At 40.5% G+C, this 21,969-nt stretch overlaps 1 protein-coding gene across 3 annotated transcripts in view; it reads left to right on the top strand.

Annotated features, from left to right (window-relative positions):
* Positions 1 to 21,969, top strand: part of Ptp69D (Protein tyrosine phosphatase 69D) — a 577,123-nt gene that overhangs the window by 530,687 nt on the left and 24,467 nt on the right. For all 3 annotated transcript variants that reach the window (XM_022805022.2, XM_022805023.2, XM_086988022.1), the window contains exons 5-7: positions 3,820 to 4,055; positions 4,200 to 4,269; positions 5,210 to 5,331. In XM_022805022.2, the coding sequence (XP_022660757.1) occupies positions 3,820 to 4,055; positions 4,200 to 4,269; positions 5,210 to 5,331 (428 nt within the window). The remainder of the gene's footprint in view (positions 1 to 3,819; positions 4,056 to 4,199; positions 4,270 to 5,209; positions 5,332 to 21,969) is intronic.

Raw genomic sequence — 21,969 nt, forward strand, 5'->3', positions numbered from 1 at the left:
CATTCAAAGCAGTTGCCAATAATAGGAGCCAGTAGCATCGTATCGGCGCGTAAAAATAATAAACACACGCAGAGTTAGTTAGAAGCGCACCGCACTCTTACAACTGCCTGTATCTCGTTTTCTTTCTTCGAGTTGGAAACTGTGCCCGTGTCTAACCTTTAGAAAGAGATCACTGCAGCTCAAATTAATGAACATTCAGAAGATCTTTTAATATAGGAAAGGTTATTAACTCCCATATTTACTCATTCATCCCAATTTATCATTGCCGTTTCGATTATTTAAAAGTTAATTTGGGCTGATGGAACAGCAATTCCTGGCATCAGGATGGGATGTTCGCTCCCTAACGAGCGATGATCGAGTTCTGTAAATAGCGTTTCTGTTGATCCTCACCCAAACCTGGCCCCCACCTAAATTTTCCGTTTGTTCATTTTCATAAGTTACTCGGTTAATGTTTGAAACCGTTTCTTCCGCTACGGAAATAATTCAATAATAGGTTTTTAACACTGAACTTTGCTCGTGTAAAACCATACTGCTTTCCATAAAGACTTATAAAACCGTGTTGGTAGAGACGCTTGCATTTCACTATTACAAAATTAGAATTTTGCAGCATGATATATGGTAACTGCAGCGTGGGTATATGGAAAATGTGACGCTGTGTGTTTCGAACACGTACTAACGTGTGTACCTTTCTCCAACTGAATATTCAACTGATCGATAGAACGAGACGCGCAAGCTTTGTGAAGAACTCGGCAGCCTGATGCAGGCCAATTATAGCGGTGATTTCAATCATTTTACGGTAAATTGAACCTTGCCACACTTCGTTCACACGTAGTGGAGAACATATATTTGCGGGTCCTCACAGCTCGTTGACGCGTCTACCAATTACCGATAGTCGGGATTTAATTGGAAACATGGACGTGCAGTCCTCATAAGAGTTTGCTCTTTTGCGTGCAATGCGCGAGTTTTTTTTTTCGAAAACTCAACTATCATTGTCACTTTGGAGCTCACGTAGTGGTAACTGACGGCACTGTCTTCAGTCTTTCAGCTAGTTCTTTTGTTCCCCCCCCCCTGCACTATCGCTTTGGCATTGTTTAGTAAGTTCGTCTTATCTTGTGCTTCTACAACTAGACCCCAATCACATCTTGCGTAGCGACTTCAACAGTTGATTAGTGGGCGAATCAATATTTGCATCAATCAGACGTCGTAAAGGAAACGAAATCGTCGTCTTTGACGCCCGAAGTTTTTGTCGATGCATGAACGTGTACGACAGAATAGCTTCGCTGACCCGTGGTGACGGCGCAACTATTGACAGTGGCAATTTCCGTTTCACAATTAGGATTTTTTGCGAATGCGACCAGCCAAGCGCTCTTGTTCTATTTTTGTTTGCTATTTTCTCTTGCGATGTTGGTAATGAAATTATTTTTCACTGTCGTGAGAACGGAGGCTTGTAAGAAAGGAGGAAATTTATCGCCAAAAAACTACGGGTCTCTTGTTTAAAGCTGCATGACATGCCTCACTGGATACAACGGAAAAGTAAGCGTTGACACCGCTTCCCGCATGCTTGATTTCCGCGTGACTTTTGAAGGGAACGCTTTATAACAGGCCACGGAACCCTTAGAGATAAGTCATGACTGAGCTTTGGCACGCCACAGCGTTGTGTCTATATATATACATGTAAGCTTTGCTCAAGGCAGGCAGCCAGGCAGCCAGGCACTGCCTATGAAATGTACGTTAATGACCCTAGTTTTGTTGTAAGGGAAATGGCGGTTCTTAACCTTGGAGAAACGCAAATCTTTATTCGAACTCCGGCTAGAACAGGATTTAACATACTCTCATAGTTTTTATGTTTCAGTCAATTTTTTCTCTATGTCTTGGAAAAAAATTTTAGGTCTATTATAGGTAGGAATCCGTCCGGCCGGTTCTTGAGACCTTCTTCATTGCTAAATTCACTGCTAAAAGTTGAATTTTCCACTGGTCGGTGAAGATAGTGGTTCGCCAAAAGCCTTCCCATATAACATTCTTACAGTGTGACTTATTCTTTTTAACCACTTCTAAAAGTAAAGAAATTTCTGAACGTAAAATGTTGTCTTTTGTCGATTTAGATTCTTGCTTAGGCATATGCCCAAGAGTCGTCCATTCGCTGCCCTACGGAAAATAAATAGTATACAAACGTCACTTTTTGTCACCCGCTCAGTATTACTCTGGTCGCTTGTTGTCCTGTTAGGAACCTTGATGCCTGGTGCTCGCTCAATTCATAGCGTACTCAGGCTTCTACTTTTTGGGTAAATTCTGTCGAGTGAAGATGTCTGGCGACAGTCGTATGAACGCAGTTCATCTTCTTGGCCATTTATACGCAAAACTGTCTTTAGCTGGTAACTATTGATCTCGGGTGGCAGGCCACAACGAGGTGCATTCTTCAGGTTCGAGACAGCATTTTTGAACTTAGCAAATCAGCTTAAGAAGTCTTCCTAGACATGAAATCCTTTTCCGAAACCTACATTGGAGAGATAATTTCGCTTGTTGCACGGAGGCACAAGACTCCAGTGTGGGAGTGTATGAGAGCAAACAAACAACTAGAGAAGGACAAATAGACAAGAACGCGACTATTTGGAAAAAAAAACCTTTATTTGAGCATAAAGAGGTGCACATCGTAACAATTGGGAAAAAAATTTAGGCTGCTTCAGTAACTTGTTGACCTGGGCAAAAAGGTGCTGTAAAAAAGGTATCGAGAATACATTTTTTTTTTCTTTCAGACCACTGAACTGTAGAACCCGAATTCACTATAAAATTCAGTTGTAACGACGGGCTCCTGGAGGTAAAATAGAGCGAGGGTTCTCGGAGTCACATTGTGGGTGTGGCTATATTTCGCACTATCATTTGTATCTAACCAAATTCGAGTATATATATATACAGTGCTCAAGTATGAATACTTCTTTCTCCAAACAGAAATCATTTTACTTAAATGGCTAACTTATGCAACATGCTTGTCAAAGGTGCAACCAAGATTAGATCATCCTCTGTAGCGTTGCTGAACTCCAACAACGAGTTAGTTCTTAAGGATTTGAAGATCCTATTCGAAACAGTTAATTAAGTTAGTTAAGTTCTATACAGTTTGATAAAGAAGCAGTTTTTTTTTTTATAGTAGGTCACTTTTTATCGGCTCAACTTCATTAGACGACACTTTATTCAAGAAGCGAGGTGAGATGAAACAGTTGTTTTTTCTGGGCTTATTTCATCACTGAATGAACAATTGCAGATCTATGCACATGCCCAAACGAGCTGGTGGTATACTCCGACCAGAATCAAATAAAATGTTTGCAGAATTGCAAATAAACTTCAGACCGGACATTTATACTGCTAACAATAAGAAAGATACATTCGACCGTTACATTACGCATTTTTATTATATCGAATATTTTCAGTTGATTTTTCTATTTAATGTGATGTACACACACACACACACACACACACGCACGCTTGAGGACGCGTCCATTATGAAAAACGTATGGCATGCCGGACAAGGCCTAGTAAAATAAATCTATAATCGGGAAAAGTATCTGCATATTTGAAAACAAACGTGTGAAGGAAACCCGCTCACACAAATGGCACCGTGGTGCCAGCTACGGCTGTTTCTTGTTCCTTTATTTGTGTCAAGAGCGCATTTCTCTGCGACTGGAGGTGCTTCATCCAGAAATAATCACTTTATTACAAAGGTCTAAACAATCATATTCATGCATAGGGTAGAATGCTTCACCAGCGTGTTCCGTATGGTGCCGAAGTTACGTATGGTTGTCATTGTTATGCTGAGTTGGTTTGCAGTTCCTCCGAAAATCAATCAAGTGCACCTTTTGGCTACGACAAACAACACGCTTGTCTTTGCGTGGCAAAGACCCCCGCACAACAACGGCGCGACCATCTCACAGTACAACTTCCAACTGTTGCACGATCAGCAGCTGCACGAGAACCGGACAATGGCGGCCAATGAGAACAGCACGAGATCCAACTACATGTTCGTCTACGTGGCTCTAACGCCGGGCGACTCTTACGCTTTCCAGGTACTGTTATTATGACACAATGGCCAAAAGAGCAGTCGCTAACTGGCTGGATGTATTTGTTAATGCGACAGTCATGTTCAATATTGCAAATGCATTATACGCAAAGCAGTATATTTCATAGAAACATGGCTCGTTGTCCGTCAGGTACGAGCTTGTAATGCAATCGGCTGTGGAAACTGGTCCGACCAGCTCGACGCTAACACATCGGATGGAAGTAAGTTGTTTTTTCCTTCTTCACTCGTTGTCAGTATATAACAAAGTTCTTGGGAATAAACCGAAAGCAGTTGATAGCCTTGATAACCCCATAGACAGTTTTACACCGAAGAGATGTTGAAGACTTTAGACCTAAACATTTGCATTGGTTAGAAGGGTGAAAGCTGCTCCTTCTGATACTCTAACGAGAGAGGTTATTACTAGAGAAGAGTATAACCAAGGGCCATAAAACATTCTGCTAAAAACGTCCTTACTATTGTATTTGTAGTTTGTTGTGTGTAGTTGACACATAAAAATACATATTTTGTAGTGTATATACATACTATGGATACATGGCACGCTTGCTATCAAATTGGTGATATGATTTTAGCTTCGGGATATCGAAAAAAGAACTCTAGAAGCGATACATTAAATAAATCTTGTTATACTACCATACGTTGTCATCTGAAAACAGTTTATTACGCTTTCTCATACAACCAGAACATACTCCGACGTGCACGTACTCCGCTGCGTGCGTTCGGTTACCATAGTGATGATAGTGGCCTGTCACGTGATAAGAATCATTGGCAAAGATGCTGTCACATGGGTATAACTGGTTCGTTCCAAGGGTTTCGCTAGGAGCTAATGCTTTCTTCCTCCCTTAACATGAATTATTTTACTAGCATGGAAAAGTTTAAGTTTTTCTACAAGTTCCAGCGCATGGGCTGGTTTTGAGGTCCCGTATAGGCTAAGACAGTTATCAAAAAAAGAGCAGCTTCTCGTTTGTTGAGTCTCAAACGTTTATCATATAAAAATACGAGAATTGTGAATATATTTTAGTGGTGATATATTCTGTTAGTCATTACTTAGCTTTTATGCACTTTCCCTTTGATTTTCTACCAAAACAAACTACAATTTAACACAGTAGATCAAAGTGCATAAACAAACACAAACGTTTCCAGCTGCAGGCGCCCCCCTAGAGGTCCAAATGAAGTGTTTTTCGAATGATGAACGAAATATGACATATACACTCGTCACATGGAAGGCACCAACGGAAGCGCGCGGAACGATCCAAGGATATAATGTGAGTACAACGAACGACTCTGAGACTTTTTTCCCCTCATTTCAAGTGTACTAATATACTTTCATAGATCATCATTGGCCTATTCAACAGTGTTTGTTCATTGAACTTTTCAGTGTGCCTAGAAATACAATTTAAGTATCTAATGGGCGATAACACGCCATTACGAACTCCCAAGCTTGTTAACAACATGCTATAACCCTTAACAATGAGCGGAGGCAAAAAAAGGTCACAATTGCTAGCCAACATATGTGATGCCTTTAAACGTGGGTCTGACTCGTCAAATATATTGCAATTTAAGTAGGATATGTATTGTGCTAAGGAAACATACAGTGTGGGGTAGAGGTAGCATTTTTCAACTTAGGTTCTTGTTGCATCTCTTCTTGATCCGATATGATTATTTCTAATAAGGTAGAGTGGTAATTACATAAGTGGTAACAATGCTTACCGACCCTTTGGCAGCTACTTTAGTAGCAGCATTTTTTGTAGCTTCAACGAATCCGTCCGCCCCTGCAAGCGTGGACGAGTTTCTACTTACAAAAATTGGCAAGGACAAACAAAGCACGAGATCAGATGGGTTTATCTGGGTACAAACAAGTAATCTCTGTCATTTAGAGATTCCACTGCGACATCCATACAATTACGGCTAAAGTTATTAGCATTTTTTACAGATCACAAGTAGTTGGCCCTCACAAGATGTACTGTAAATACTCTATCGACTAAAGCACGTATTTGTTTAATATAGCTTTAAAAAACACGGAACTGCATGGATAAAAAACAGACAGACAAGTCCCGATAAACTAGCGTGAAACTGGTGGAGGCAAATGCAGGGAGACATAAAGAAAACAAACGAAGGCTTAGGTGTTTTTTATCGGCTACAGTCTGGGGCCATATCCAGCAGCAACGGCAGTAAATCGACCGACGTTAGCGATGGCTGATACAGCGAGAACGAGAGAGGGTCCGCGGCCGTGTTCGACAGAAGAAGCTGCAATGACGGGGTAGTGCATGAGGCGTGCTCAGCAATCGGGACATCAGCGGCTTTAGTCTTAGCGACGGTGGCTACCACGGAAATAGTGATCGCCAGCGGCGTGGGGGGTATTTACGGGTCCGTTGGTTTTAATCGAGACGCGGAAACGGCATCTGTCGGCCACGTAGTGCACGACACAGATACGTCCGTCAGTGCCGCTCAGCCCATATTCACCGACAATAACGCCCTTGTGGCCGACCCCCGAACGATACGAGCGACCAGCCAAGTGCTGCCAGCTGTACGAAGACCTGCCACTGCCTGGACTCTAAATATTTGAACCGTGTCAAGGCAATATGATTAGTTAGTGAAACATAACAGCTGATTCATGAAATAGCATACATTCGTGAAACCAAAAGTTCTAGTGAAGGACATGGTACGCATGTATACACGTTTACTGTTAATTCATTTTTTTCAGCCCACCGAGATGAACGATACTGCGAGCGTCCTGCTTTCAATTACTTTCTAGTCGTAGCATGTGGCATGGGCTTTCTTTACGTTAGAAAACCAAGTACAAACCCAGCTCCGTTTTATCACATCCAAGGCATGCATCGACATAATGTCCAGTGTCAGTTTGCCGTGCCCAGAAAGCGAACAGTTCTCAACTAGGCTAGTTTACTTTTTTTTACTGTCATTTTCCCGGACATGGGCATAATCATTTACTAAAGGTATTAGGCCATATAAATTCACCAAGTGACAAAAGGTGCTATCCTAGAGATTGCCTTAAGTCAATAAATAATGACACTGCGCCAGTCCATTGCATAGATATGGCGCCTTAACTTCTACGTGTGGAAACTGAAAAACGTGAGGCCTCTCTCACTTCAACCTACTTTATTGCCTATGTAAGGAAAACAAATGCTTTTGTTCTGTAAAGATCTAGGTTGTAATGATCATTGCATTTTGTAGTGCAAATCCACTTAATTGACAAAAGACCTCGAGTCGAGCTGAAGTCTTGGATACGTTCTAGTAGAAACAATCCCAAGTGTTTTTTTGTAACAGTAAAAAGTCAGGTGCGAGTGAGTTAAGCTGCTCGTAGCTACGTTATGTTCCCATCCTATTTTTACAGAAAATCCCAATCTTTTTACAGACAATTATTCGTTTTTGGTCAGCAATCATACCAAACAGTTCATATGAAACTCTTCTTTATTTCGATCCACTTTGAGGCAAAATATTAACACCATGTTTTTAAGTTCTACCGACACACACTCACGAACGTATCAAGTGTGTATAAGACAACGGACGAAGTATGTGAGAACACAGTACTATTATCAGTTACTACAGACAATCAATTACTGCAGTTAGCTGCCGCATGGTGGCAACTTGAGGTCGATATATAGGTCCATTCATAGGAGTTGTGAGTATTTTACTTCCTGCTAAAATAGCGTGCAGCCTTAAACTCGATACCGAGTACATCGGCCAGTGTACCATCTTTCTCTGCCTCGAATGATATACAGTGTGAAGTTTATTTGAAACTTCGTCTACTACGTGTCGCAGACATACGCTAGTAATTTTCATCTGCACAGCTGCCGATGGTACGAACTCTATTACGAATCAAATTCCGGATTGCAAATATATGGCGTCAGTATCAGCTTACAGAATATAATGATCCACATATATCTTCAACGCTAAGATCTGCTGTGGGGATTCCGCCGAGGTGGCCAGCCCGAGCAACGGCAAAAGCATCGGTAAACATGCGATTAAAGCCATAAAGGTCTTCAAGGTCATAGATCATCTCGCTTTGGATAACCAATACTCGACTTTCTTTCTCTGTCATATTTACGCCATGTTAAGATACACAAACAGCCGTTTGCTCTCTCTCACTCACGTAGAAATTTTTTTGGGCTAATAAGAACCTTTTTTGTTCTCCGAATTCAGAATTAACTCTACCTGTTAAGCTAATGTCAAATTTTTCTTGTATAAACTGTCTTAAGATGTTTATTATGCACTGATATTTCATTATAACGTTGTCAATTCAAACAATATGCATCGAAACATGTATAAAAAAAAATGTGTATATGTCGACGACCTTCGTACGAGAATCTAGTGAAGCATTCATTTTGGTATGACCGCATCGTTGGTGTTAGGAACCCAGTATGGCATATTTAAACATTGTTTTCGCCTATATCGATCCGCGACGAAAAGCGTCTGTTTGGCGCAAGAAATTAATACGTTGAAACTAGCTAACTATTACAGATAATTGTAAAGCTCTATAGATATCTTCTTTAATACTTGGGTAAAAAAAAAATACATAAGCTATATAACTTATCGACGTACAGATTTAGGTCACAAACGTTTTAGATACAATTCCGACTGCATCCAATGATGATCTTTTATTGTGGTGCCACTTTCAGAGTTTGCACACGGATTTGGGAGAAGAACGGTAGTTAACCATAGATAAGGGTCTATTTCTAGGTAGCCGTCCAGAGTTTGTCTTGTCGGCTTTACTTTTTTCCAATTTACCTGAACGTATTATTTATGTTCTTGCAAAATGAAAGAAAAGTGTATTTTGTTTCGTTTGTAAAAAGGCATAGAGCTAATGTGTATGATAAACCATCTGTATGATTCGATCTACCCTTGTAGCTTGATAAATAACTGAAGTGTGCTTCACTGAAGAATTGAGGAGCTGTATAAGCGGCGCTCCTGGTTACCCCATTCGAAGATAACGATTCCCTCATATAGGTACCAAGCTTTTGTGGTGCAGGTGCTGATAGCGACGTCTGTCCACTGGATATCCACAGTATTATTTACGACTAAACACCGACGGCAATACCTTTCAGCTTGCTTTTTACTAACTTCGTGGCAAGGTCGATAGGGAAACCTAATTTACCCTAAGACATTTCTCGCCATTAGCGCTTATGCGCTTTTATATTTTTTACGCTACCAGAATATTTTTTCCTTCTGCTTGTTTCGTCTGTGGCTTTCAACACGACTAAATGCATTGCAATGCTCTCAGTTCAGAAAAGCTGTACCCTATCGAAAAACTCCGAACTTTAGTTAGCGGCTTTCATCGATCAGAGGAGAATCAGGTAAAGGTAGCGATTCTGATATTTCGACGATGTCAATTGGTGGTCTGCGTGTGAGCAACTTCAATGAATATGAGTTTACTAAAGTAGTTGTCAATCAACTTGTGGAGGTAAACTCATCTCTTACAGCTTAAAATATTAAAATCAGCCAAGGTAACTTTGAGCGGTGTCTGCTCTATCCGCATCTTTGCATACAATTAGCGCACAAATTTTCTAGGCGCTCAATGTCTACTGTATGAAATACGTGAGAGCCGTTTGCCAGCTAGCAAATGACGCTTATAGAGAGGTAGAAATTTGATTGGCGGTACATTTATTGATAACGTATCACGGTGACTGACCGTTTGCCCTAGATGCTATCAATAACGAACTCGCTAGGAGGTATCGTGACATCCCGCTGCGCTGGTTTGCATTCTTAAGGGTCTAAATCCGCCGACGTTTCACGATGGAATAGTTGATAGGGGCATACAAGTAAGGTACACAAATGCAAAGTGTTGTCTGCGATCAGCTTGACCACGAGTTCAACATGCGTGTTACCGATGTTATATAACTTGTTTAATAGACGTTGATAGCTACGTAAGGCCTGATTATTCGGCAATCATCTGCCATTTAAGACTAAAGCTCTATGTTTCTTATTGTCATAAGTTTAGTTCATCTTAGTAACTTAACCTTGGTAACTGAAATGAGGATAACAAAAAAGCTGTCTGCTTACATAATTGTGTAGCTTGCAAAAAAATAACGAATTAAAAAAACAAATACGGATGAGGTAACGTCTCAGATGCAATTGCAAAATAAGAGTTTACATTCATTGAAGCTATACAGGCAAGTAACAGGAGCCATGGTCAAGACAGTGGATGAAAAGCCACCGCCAGATATAGTTTTAGTTCAGGAAAAGACGAGTACTTGAGAACTGAACACGAGGCACGATCAGATTGACCACCCGTGTATGGCACCGGTAGCTATGGCATCAGGGACAGCAGCAATGGTTTTATTGACTGCTGCAACTTCAAGAGTGAAGATCGAAGCGGCCGGAACGCCCTTGGGAGCAGTTCCCTGCTCGTTGGTCCTAATTGAAGCGTGGAAACCAAGTTCGTCAGCGACGAAGTTGATAACATCGTTGCTCTCAGCAGTAATGTTCAAAGAGTGTTACCCATTGCACGAAAATTAGTAGTTAGCAACGCCCTTAAAAGGGAAAATAGACTAAAAAAATTAACTTACAGAGCATGCAACAACCCTACTACATAACTCACTTACACTTAGCAGTACCTGTTAAATACGTTGTATAGACAAACGGTAGAATCGGTGTGATCGTGCCGCATGCCACCAAATACGCCACACTGTCCAATAGCAACAAAGAAGGCAAATGAAGCTTCTACAAACATGTCCGCCACGGAAGGAGACAGAGAGTCCAGTTGGAATTTTAGCTGAATGACCTATCCGAGCGATAGCAGCAGGCGCGCGAATGGAAATAGCAGCAATAGCAACGAAGGCTTTCATGGTCGAAAAAGACCGTCTCGATTTTGAATTTACTCTTTATACCTTGAATTTACTTTTTACACCTCCAGCCTAGCGAAAGTGAAATTTAGCAGACAAGCAAAAGACACCCGTAAATAACATTCGCTAGGATGCTATTCTGAAGGTGGTCTGTTGATTCGTCCCTATTGGTACGCGTCTCCTGGCGCTTTCAATTTGAATTTTTCCGCGCACAGGTATTGCTACTATGGGAATCATTTCTGTACTCTAAGCTAGACAAATGAAGTAAGAATGCCAATTAATCGAACTGCTTGTTCTTTCTATTTATTAGTTTATATGTTTATATATGATTATTTATTAGTTCAATATGTCCGAACAGTTTAATAAAACAATTGTCGCTATTCGTCGGTTGTATATGTGTAGTTTCTAAGACACCGTGGTGCTCCAATGTTGGTCGAACCAGTTAGTGACAATGCTATGGGATGTGTGAGTTCATAAAAAGGAAAAACTTTTAATATACCGCTCGTACGTGCCTTTCTGCAGGCTCTCAAAGCTAATACTAATATAATAGTTAGTGTTTAAACTTTAGCTAGCAAATTTACTTTTCTGTATTTCGACTTCTTACAGTGTTTCTTTTTTCTTCCGAAAGGTCACAGGGAGTACCTCCATCGTAGGCCATATTACACATCAGCGATATTCAGATCGCGGTTGACAGCTAATTTGACCGCCAAATAACCGTTAATCCAAACCATTGCGGTGACGTGGATTTTTTTTCCTAGTTCAGTGCTAGTACGTTCAACACTAAACCCACAGCTGACATAATTCTTAATGCTCCTTTTACCATCAAGCACGAAAGGCCATTATTTCCGCCACTGGCACAACGGAAAACACCCATTGCAAAGCAATAGAAAAACACAACGAGAGTGAGTCTGTGTGTGCATGCGTGCGTGAGATCCTTCGCGCTATTCATGGTACAAAATAATTTTCTTTTCTACACAGGTGTGTTGCAGCAGTTGAAGTAGGGACACCTGTTTTTTTTCGGGACGCGTACGACTCAAAGTAATGAATAATATAATTTATAAGCTTCATATTTTGAAATGAAAAGGTCACTAGTATTGTGATAGTGTTATGGTGGCTTGTATTTCTCATTGTTTACGCTAATCACGGCCAGATACAGAATACAAACTAGCACCTATGGCTACGCGACGCTTCTCTCTAGAGACCTTTGTATTCATACATCGTCGGTGTCTCGGTAGAAATGAAGGTAATAAAAGAATTGTTACTGTCATTCGTAAAATGACGCCGAATTTAACGCTCGAAATAGACTGATTATGTTTTTACTATCGTGTATGCTTGTATAAACTTCTAAACCCAAGACTTTCCACCCATCGTAACAGAGAAAGAGACATACAACTGTATAAATTGTACTGAAGATACTCTAAATGAAAGCTAGATTTACGGATTTTAGATAAACTTCGGCATTGGCAGTGTCATACAATACGCAAAAAATAAAAACATAATCAAGTTGAGGGGTCGTAAAAGATGAAGATCGGTAGCATAAATTATTTTTGAAAGATTGCACAATCTTGAAATGCGACTTCCGTTACAGCAAACCGAATTCGGAGAAATGCAACCCTTTTTTTTTTTTACCACTACTACTACTACTACTACTAACTTGTGGTGTACTAACTTGTCCAAGATGGTGTCCTCTGTGACAAAAAATGAAAAAAGCAAAGAAAACTAGGTCGTACCACTTGAACACTTAAAGATCTTTTCGGAAATGTTGGAATTTTGTGTGTCGGTTCGCGCTTAATTCTTTTCAAAATAAATTATAAAGCCATCGAACGATTACAGATAACAATCTATGTTAAAATCATTTTCTATATATCACTGTGTTAGCTATTTAAAAAAGTCAAATGGCTATGTCCTCTGTGTGCGAAGAAGGTGAGAGTTCCGTCATCTTTCTTCGCTAAAATAAATCACGCTTTTTTCTCGTTTTTCATTTTCGATGTATGGTAAATATGGTGTAGTGCCTGATGAAAATGATTTATTCTTATACTATATGGTGAGCCGATGACGTCAAATCTACGAATTCGGCAACGCGTATGTTTGCAGTTAACTAACAGCGATTTAATGGTAATCCATAGCCAAACATAATCAAGTTATTATTAGAAATCGAGAACAGTATAAGAACTTGATGTAGGTTCTCATCGAATATAAATAGTTCATTCTCTCTCACTTGGTCTCAGGGTGTATCACACATGGCGAAAGCAGATTGTAAAGCATAGTCTTACAATAAACGGAGAGCTACAAATGAATCAATAATGGATCGAAATAACAAGTCCTATGTTCGACGGTTCGGTGAGCGACGATGTGAAGAGCGTTTATCTTTTCATTTGTCCATCCGTTTGACATCAGCAGGACTGACGAGTCAGTCATCAGAAGAAGAAGAACCTAATAATATAGCCCTATTCAGCGGGACGGCAGCATCCAATCGAAGCTAATGGAGCTGCTACTCTTGGCAAGACGAGAGCAGCGTATGAAAAAATCGGATTGGTAGCTCCAGTGATAGGTGCAACAGAGAGAGTCTTAGAGAGCGACGACGGTTGTTTTTTTTTGGGGGGGGGGGGGGGATCAGACTCGACTCGTTGGTTTTGAACGAGGCGCGGAAGCCAAGCCCATAGCGACGATGACACGAGAACATACCTCAGTGTCGTTCAGGCCAACAACAACGTTCTTGGTACCGCATTCCTGAATGGAATGAGCTACTGTTTGAGTGCTGCTTCTTGCATGGTGTTTTGTAGTTGTCGACACTCTACGATATCGAAAGCGAACCTTAGCACAGAAAATGGTCAACTCGTTGTATGCATATGGGTGTGCATTTAGTTTCATTTTTCATTTGATCAAACCCAAACCCCGTCTTCAAGTTTCAACTGCCCATATTCTACAATAGTACGTGTAGATATGCTGCTAAACAGAATCGTAGTCTTATCGTGGTCATTGTGGACTAATTGTTTCTCACCAGACAGGAGTGGGGCGTTATGAATTGAGTGGGTTCTAACATCGCTTTTGGCTATTTTCGCAAAGTTATACGAGCGCGCCATCCCAACCAGCGAACATTGGTTCCATTTGCTGGATCCATTTATGTAACTGCCCGACTTAATCCATGCAGAAAAACTAGCAGTTGCCCAGCTTATACCAATGTGTATATATATATATATATATACACATTGGTATGATAGTCGTTGTAACAATAACGATAGAGCTAGTTTGGTTAGCAGACAAAAATCATAAGGTACCATCATACCACTATGTTTTCCGCTAGTGACCACTAGACTGTGTGGGCGTTACAATACAATTATTAATTAGGTAATCTGAAATAGCATGGTATCTGAATAACGTACCGGAACCATCCGGGCCATATAAGATGACTCACAAAATATGCATTTGTTGTATGTTGGTATAAGCACCATACAGACGATCAGAGTTGGCGTTGGTGATTTTATCACTCGAGCAACATCGAACGCTATGATGATCCATGTCCAGCTATAAACATACTGTTACCAAGCGGATATTGTTGTTTACCCGGGGTTATTAATTAGTTTTTTCTAGAAGTAAACGCAACGTATCCTCAGCAGACGCATGCTCTCCGTTGGCCACGTATTATATTTCACTTAAACTGGTCATATGGCCATGACAATTAATAGTAAAAGGAAACACTTTAATAATTCGATTTTAAGTAGCATTAATGGCTGTCTTAGGCTTTTCCCTAAGGGCAATTATAAAGAAGAGGCAGAGTCTAGATGATTAAACCCAGTCGACAATGGAGCTGCCACGTAACGAGAAAAAATTACAGAACGCCTGCTCGTGTTACTTGCGCTCGAGGAGATCATGAGCCAATTATCTCATCAGACCGAACACACTAAAACAAAGCTCGGGCACAGGCTCAATACTTTAATAATCACTGTATTAGCATGTTCAAAAGGCAGGGCTTAATTACGCAACGTTCAATCTCGTATCATTATAAAGATACCCCGTTGCCGGATGCCCACGCCCATTAGTCTTTTTCTAGGCGTAATTGCGTTAGTAAACAGAATTCATTATAGTCACAGCCCGTTACGCTGATCCAACTTAATCTAGTAATAGTTATTTGCTGTACATATGTGCATACATTATATAATGCAACTCTTACCTTACGTAGACGCGGTGTACACTATCGATGCATCGAGTAATTAACTGCCCAAAGGTCGCATGACTTAAGTGCTGAAAAAAAAATCAATAGGAATTTATTAAGGTGTAGGCGCATAGCGTGATCCATTGTCGGGCGTTCTAATTGCTGAGCTTGGCTGACCCAGATATATATATGTGCGATATCAAACGCTAGCCTGACAACTTTAACTCAACAATACAACAGTGGGGCAATTTGTAACAAGTCTGATGTGAGCTTACGAGTGCCTCTGCTTGCCAACAAAGTTCATGCTAGGGAAGTAGTCACTACAGATATCAGTCATGCAACAAAACAACTAATTCACTTCATTGATTCATATAAAGGTAGCGCTGAACCAAGGCCCTGACGTGTTTTAAGCTTAAAAAAATCTACCCGAGGATAGGTTGTTGTATACGCCGAAGTTAATTAAAGTGTCTTACTGAAGTAGCGCGCCACCCTTGGCGAGGTACGCGAAGCTACCATTACTACTGGTCCGAATTATTAGTTTGGCTGTTTACTACTTGAGATTGAAGTCTCACACTTATTATTCTTGCTCGCTCGCTCTGATTGTTTAACTGGACCTTTAGAAATCCTTGAAACTGCTTGATTCCGTTACGTACACTCGAGCATACAAATCAAAGCCAAGCCTACATCAGGCGAGGAGATAACATGCATTATATTGTATGATCTTCGAAATGTTTTTCTTACGAAAATTGAATGGCCGAAAGAAAAATACCGTAGAAATAGAAACTTGTACCAGAGTTTACAGGCTAATAGTCACTTTTTCCCTAGTCAAATTTCGGGATGAAATTTTACCTTTGACAAACGGTCTTAATGTATTGTCAGTATCAATAGATGTTAATACTGCAACTATAATGTACCGTAATACAAAAAAATACTCAACGCAGCTAGAAATGCACAGTGTGGCCGGTCAGCGTATACGTGTAAGGTGCATCAGCCTCTTTTTCTTTGAAAAGGCATTTTCAAACATTTTTTCCGTTTCGTTATCCAGTGCTTTCCGGAGCATATGCCTTATTCAGCTTCTATAATCGACGTGCATGAGACATGCTGGCTTGTTTTGACACGCTTTAAAAACTTTATCACGCTTGCTAATTATTTTGGCATTTTTTTTATATATAGCACGACAATTTTTCAGAGAGGTCAAACAATTTTACTCAAATATACCTCTTCATGTACTCAGTTAGGCGTGTCTGACACCTGCAAAGATCACACGTCCTTACAGGGACAGTTCTTTTACGGAATCCAACTTTTGTCAGGTTGTCTGTTTTACACATAAATCAATTGTCCTATTTTTTGACAATAACCGTGCGCTAGCAAAGCAATGGATAGTCCACTCTCTACAGGTTCTAAAACGAGAGTTTATTCTACGCGACTTACCTAGACTTAATATAATTATTTGCGAGGTTAAGGTACAGAACTTGCGCTGTGATTGCCGTCCTTGAGTTAAATTATAGGCAGAGTCACAGAGTAAACTTAAGTTCTCTATCGATACGACTAACGATTAAAGCAATAATTTTCCAACGTGAACCTATCTTTTCCACAATTCACGGGGAACTGTGCTGACTTTGTGGCAATACAATGTATCACGAATCAAAAGTTCCTCTAATGTATACTATTATTGTGCTAGCAGTGTCGTTACCACCACTGGCTACGTACGTACGTACGTACGTACGTCCTGTATATGTTAAATTATGCTAATAATTGTCGAATGGAAATGGTCCATCTTTGCTGTAGGCGATCAATTCATCTGACGACTTTCCTCCTGCTGTTTTTTGCTTAAAATACTGCCCGTCGTCACCTTGCCATTTATATAGGTATATATATACGGATTGGCCCAAAGTCTTCATATCGGCCTCTGGCATTGTCTAAATCTCGGTTTATCCGGCTGCATAAACGAAGATAAAATAGGACACGCGATATCTGTATTTTCCTGAAGGATGCGATGTTGTAGAGAAAACTAAGGAAGGCCTTAGAGACAAACTATTATCAACAGAACTTCAGCTTTACAAGGAACGGTATCGTTGCTGCTATGCGACTTGACGGTTATGCGTGAGGTCTTCAGATGACGGTGGAACTGAAAGGACAATTGTAACTTAGGTAAATCTTCTGCTAAAGTAAAACTTCATACCTCGTGATACACCTTTGCTAATTTCTGAGGTGTTCTCATAGCAAGAAACGTATTTTATTCTTTATTTCAAATCATGAAGAAATTATCGTCGAAGAAGACTCCCTAAATACCGTTCAGAATTATCAGCAGGCCATAATTTCAATGCCGTTAGGATAGAGTGAGTCACTTGTATTCTACACTGAATGACCATTTAATTACTAACAAATAGCTTCCACTTTGAATATATTAATAATAATATTATCTACCCGCTAGTCGATATTCAACACTACCTAGTTTTCCATGTTCAATCAAATTCGTGAAACTGACCGAAGTAGAAAATTTCGAGCGCAGCTAGCAACGGTTGCCCCCGAAGCCGATTTCTGCTCGGTTATAAAAGACACAGAACGAGATGAAGAACGCGGAAGTCATCGGCCGCCTACAGAGACAGGTCACCGGTTTTGCATGCGATGTCAGATCGTGCTTAGTCAGTAGCACTAAAGCCAGGGTCGGTTACGAAAAACGTAACTGCAAAAAAGACGCACCAATGCTGTGTGCACGTAGTACTGCTAGCGGCGATGGCCGAGTGTAACAGGCAAAAAATACAGAATATATAACTGCTAATTCACACGCGCTTCAGGCATAAGGGCTTTAACCGCTAATCGATACATCGTCAGTTTCCGACCGATGGCATATATGTATTATTATAAGTCGTCTGACAAACACCGACAGTTTTAAGCCAGAATTTCGTATTTTAAAATAATATTACAGAAATTAAATATGTGCCACTTTGATCGATGACCTTCTGCCGTTTCTCTGGTAGCCTCATCATTGTAGAACTTATGTGGCGATAATAGGTGGTTTTTGTTTTTTTCATTCATATAGGATTAACATGATAGAAGAACCTCTGCACAGGTCAAAACAAAGGACAGAAAATCTAATTTGTAAGAGATATACATTGAAACTTACCACAGAAGTTTGTTCAGTTTTTGCCGGATAGCTAAAAACGCATGTGGCCTGGCGTTTTTATGGTCGAGAACGACGTCTCTTCTGTTAATTAGTTCCGGTAGAGATTTTTTTAAATGATTTGCTATAATTTTGTCAGTAGTTTACAGGTCTGAGTCAACCGCTTTACTAGGCGGCAATAAATCACTTGCGGTCAGCCGCTTTGAAAATAGCCTGATTAGTTCCGTATCTGTAGAGTTTCTTAGGTAACAATATATTTGAGTAAATTCTCTTGCATCAATCAAACGTTGAATTTGTTTTTTGCTTAGAAAACGCTTTAAGGGAACGTGAAGCATTTACTAAGGTATAATGGCTACCCAAGTACCGCCTTTGCTAAACGTTGGCAATAATTTTATCAACCCTTTCAGTGATCGATCGGCAATTACGGAAAAACGTTTTATATAGGAATTTCCTGAATGAAAACGTCGAACGATCTTTTTGCCGTCTCTTATAATAATGCGTTGGTCATCAATCGGGACAATTGTTTGAAGTATCTGCGCAGATTTAGCACCTTTATCTTAATAAAATTGTTAAAAGAAATTTTCCAGAAATTTTGCTTGTCAAACATTTGAGTAAAAACGGCCCAATAATTTCAACACATCTACTATAGCTAAATCGCAGCTTTGAAATGATAGAGCATCGCCGACTTCCCCAGCGACCCAATACCGATTTATTTTCCAATAATCATAGAGCTACATTGCATTTTTCCAAGCGCTGTACATCATTCATATTGGTGCTAGCTTGTTCAATATATTCGATAGATTCATTTATATACATAGACGCCAGAAGGGGCGTCGGGGGGCAGTTTACAGTGCCGCTGATATGCGGCTCGTAGACAGCTCTTACGTGTCCATCTACAAAGTGTGCGCTGCACTAAGGAGCTTACCGCTGCGACCGTCGCAGACACAGATGAACTACTTGTATATCTACAGAAAAAAAAAGCTCCAGCACCTACTTTTATATTCGTTCTCATTCCAGTGACAAACATATACTCCATGATTGCTAATAAGAAATTTAGTATTCTATTATTATGTAAATATCAAATATTATAGTATAAATATATGAATAAATACGCACTCGACCTATCGAGTGTCTGGGTGATTGGGCGGTTTTGCCGGCGTTTGATGGGACCCAGCTGAAGATGTGGGTCGAACGGTTTAAGCGCCTAAGTGAGGATCGTGGCTGGCTACCCGGCCTGCGACCTGGTTACCTGCGAGGCATGTCACGAGAGTCGTTTGAAACTGCCCCATGGGGCATGGTCAGGTTATTTTTGCCGCTACAGGAAAAATGGAAAGACCTTTGGAGCCACTGGATGAGTCGAAAATCTAGCTTGAATGTTGTGTATTCCTGCCTAATGTCCGCAGAGCCGCGAAATCAGCTGTTTTCGCGAATTTTATCCGGGTCCACCAAAGTCAATACCTACGCCGATTTAGTTCGGATGATCAAAGACTATACGTGGGGGAAACCCAACGCCAACATCGAGTCATGTACCTGTTTTGAGACGGCATATCAAAGCGCAATCCCATCAGGTTACGATTGTCTAGTGCTATTAGCCCCTAGTAGGCTTCAGGTGTGTTACGAAGGATTTACCAATCCTTATGCCCGCCACTTAGTGCATCACTCGAGGCACATCTACTACTAGCCAGACCTCAATGAGCGACAACAATACGCGAAGAACAGATGGTTAGTGGTTTTATTCACAACGAAGCCACATAGTACCGGAATAGCCAGAGAAGATCACGACCAGTCCTGTTAAATTAAATCGAGGCCTTCGTATTCCCAACTTGCAATTTAGGTCACCTAAACAAAAGCACAGGTCATCGAATACGCTATCTTCCAGCCAGGTGGACATGAGCTAGAATATACGAGTATATACGCGATTGCAACGTGTGCCGGCTGACGGGTGAAAACCAGAAAATATGTTAGCTGGTAACTCGTCAGCCACGGATCTGCGAATCCACTTTGCGCGGCCTATTGCGATCAGGCGCTGGTTGAAACAGCGAAGCCCCACCCGACGCGCTAACAAGGAACAGCGTGTCGTAAAGTTGAACTCATTGGGTGCTGAGGGTATCGGCCACGAAATGAAGACATCTTGCCGGATAAGTGTAGCCTGGCCGAAATCATATGTGGTAGTGTAAATATAGCGTGAGCAGCTGATAAGCAGCCTGTCAGCCACCGACACAACTAAGAAAGTCCGTTTGAATATGCACACATAATGATATGTGTGAGATATATGATCAGATCACATATCTGATGCTGGTTACAGACCCCAGAAAAAATTAATCGAATCAGGTCGGCGTTGGTGTTATTGAAAAGCTAAGATTTGGCGGTATTGGCTATCACTGGACAGTAGTGGCTGAAATACTTTTACTCCGATTTTTAATAGAGCGTCTTGAAGATGAGTGGAATTTGCGCAAAAGTTCTCTGTAATTTACAATATTTTCTACGATAAAAAGCAAAAATCCGCTCAGGCCCACAGTAAAAAAAAGATTGCGCCAATTATGAAACAGTTAAATGACATTATTGCGAAAGTTAAGCAAGGCCTACATGTAGGTAACAATGATTTTGCCAAGACACTAAGATCTGCCCCCAAAAAAGCGGATACAAAAAAAATTGCGAAATCATTTAGTCAATCGTATTTTTATCTGCGAGATTCTGTAAACATGCAACGAAATCGGGTTATTTTCAAAGCGGCGAAAATATATTATCGTTAAGTATTATATGATACCAGTAGGCGACACAAATAACGTACACACAGGACAGCTAAGTACGAATATGGGCGATAAGTTATCTATTTATGGTTTGCCGCTTTCGCATCTGTGCGTCGTATGCTGATAGATACTGCTCCAAAAAGCCATTCAGTAGCCCAAATACTAACTAGCCCATTGAGGCATACTGTTTCACTGTATTTTCAATCCATTCCGTTTCTACTTTCATCTCTCAGAAACGTGAAATCTAATTATACTATTATCTGTTATATTAATTAATCAATAATATATTTTCAAAATATTAAGTATGCGTTAAGATGCTTTGAAGTTTGGTCTCTATGTTTAGCGTTTTACGTCTGGTGTCGCCGTTCGACGTTCCATCAGAAGGCTGGCTTCCAGCACGGAACGAAATGTCTCTGTGTTCGGGTTGGAACGTACACCTAGGCCTAATTGAAGTTTGGCCTACGGATACTCAACAGCCCGGCGATTATGGTGCTATAAACTCGATCAGGGATCCGCCTTGAGTTAGCAAAAACCTTTTGTTAGCATTTTTCTGACCAATTATATCTTAACCAGGCAGTAGTAATTATCTTTATAAATCAACAAATAAATATCGCGTATTTCTGAGATATCACGTATATTTTGAATTACTACATCAATTGTATAATGCGCAACGTGGAATAAACACGATACCTTTCTCCAATTTTGACCGTGGTGCACTGCACAAATAAAGAGTACTATTATACCGAAATACACAACATTGCATTGCAATATATTAGCTACTTCTGAAAATCAGGTTGCTATTAAATTAAAAGCTATGAAAGCGCATAGTCTTTATTTACGGTACGATTGTGGCACCTTCACAGAAACGATCGTCCCTTGAATAGATTCGTATATTTTATATTAAAAAGCCCTGCTTCTTTTCCTACTTCCACCAGCATCTTCAACAAACAAAGCTGTTTCTCGATTCACCATGAATTCTCGATCAAAATAAGAATTCTACAAACGACTATCCTCGAATATCTACCTGCTCAACACCCGCGTTTTCTTTTGCCCGTCTTTGGGCCGTCCTTTATTTT

The sequence above is a fragment of the Varroa destructor genome, unplaced genomic scaffold (assembly GCF_002443255.2).
Source record: "Varroa destructor unplaced genomic scaffold, Vdes_3.0 BEIS01000004.1, whole genome shotgun sequence".
NCBI classification, from domain to species: domain Eukaryota; kingdom Metazoa; phylum Arthropoda; class Arachnida; order Mesostigmata; family Varroidae; genus Varroa; species Varroa destructor.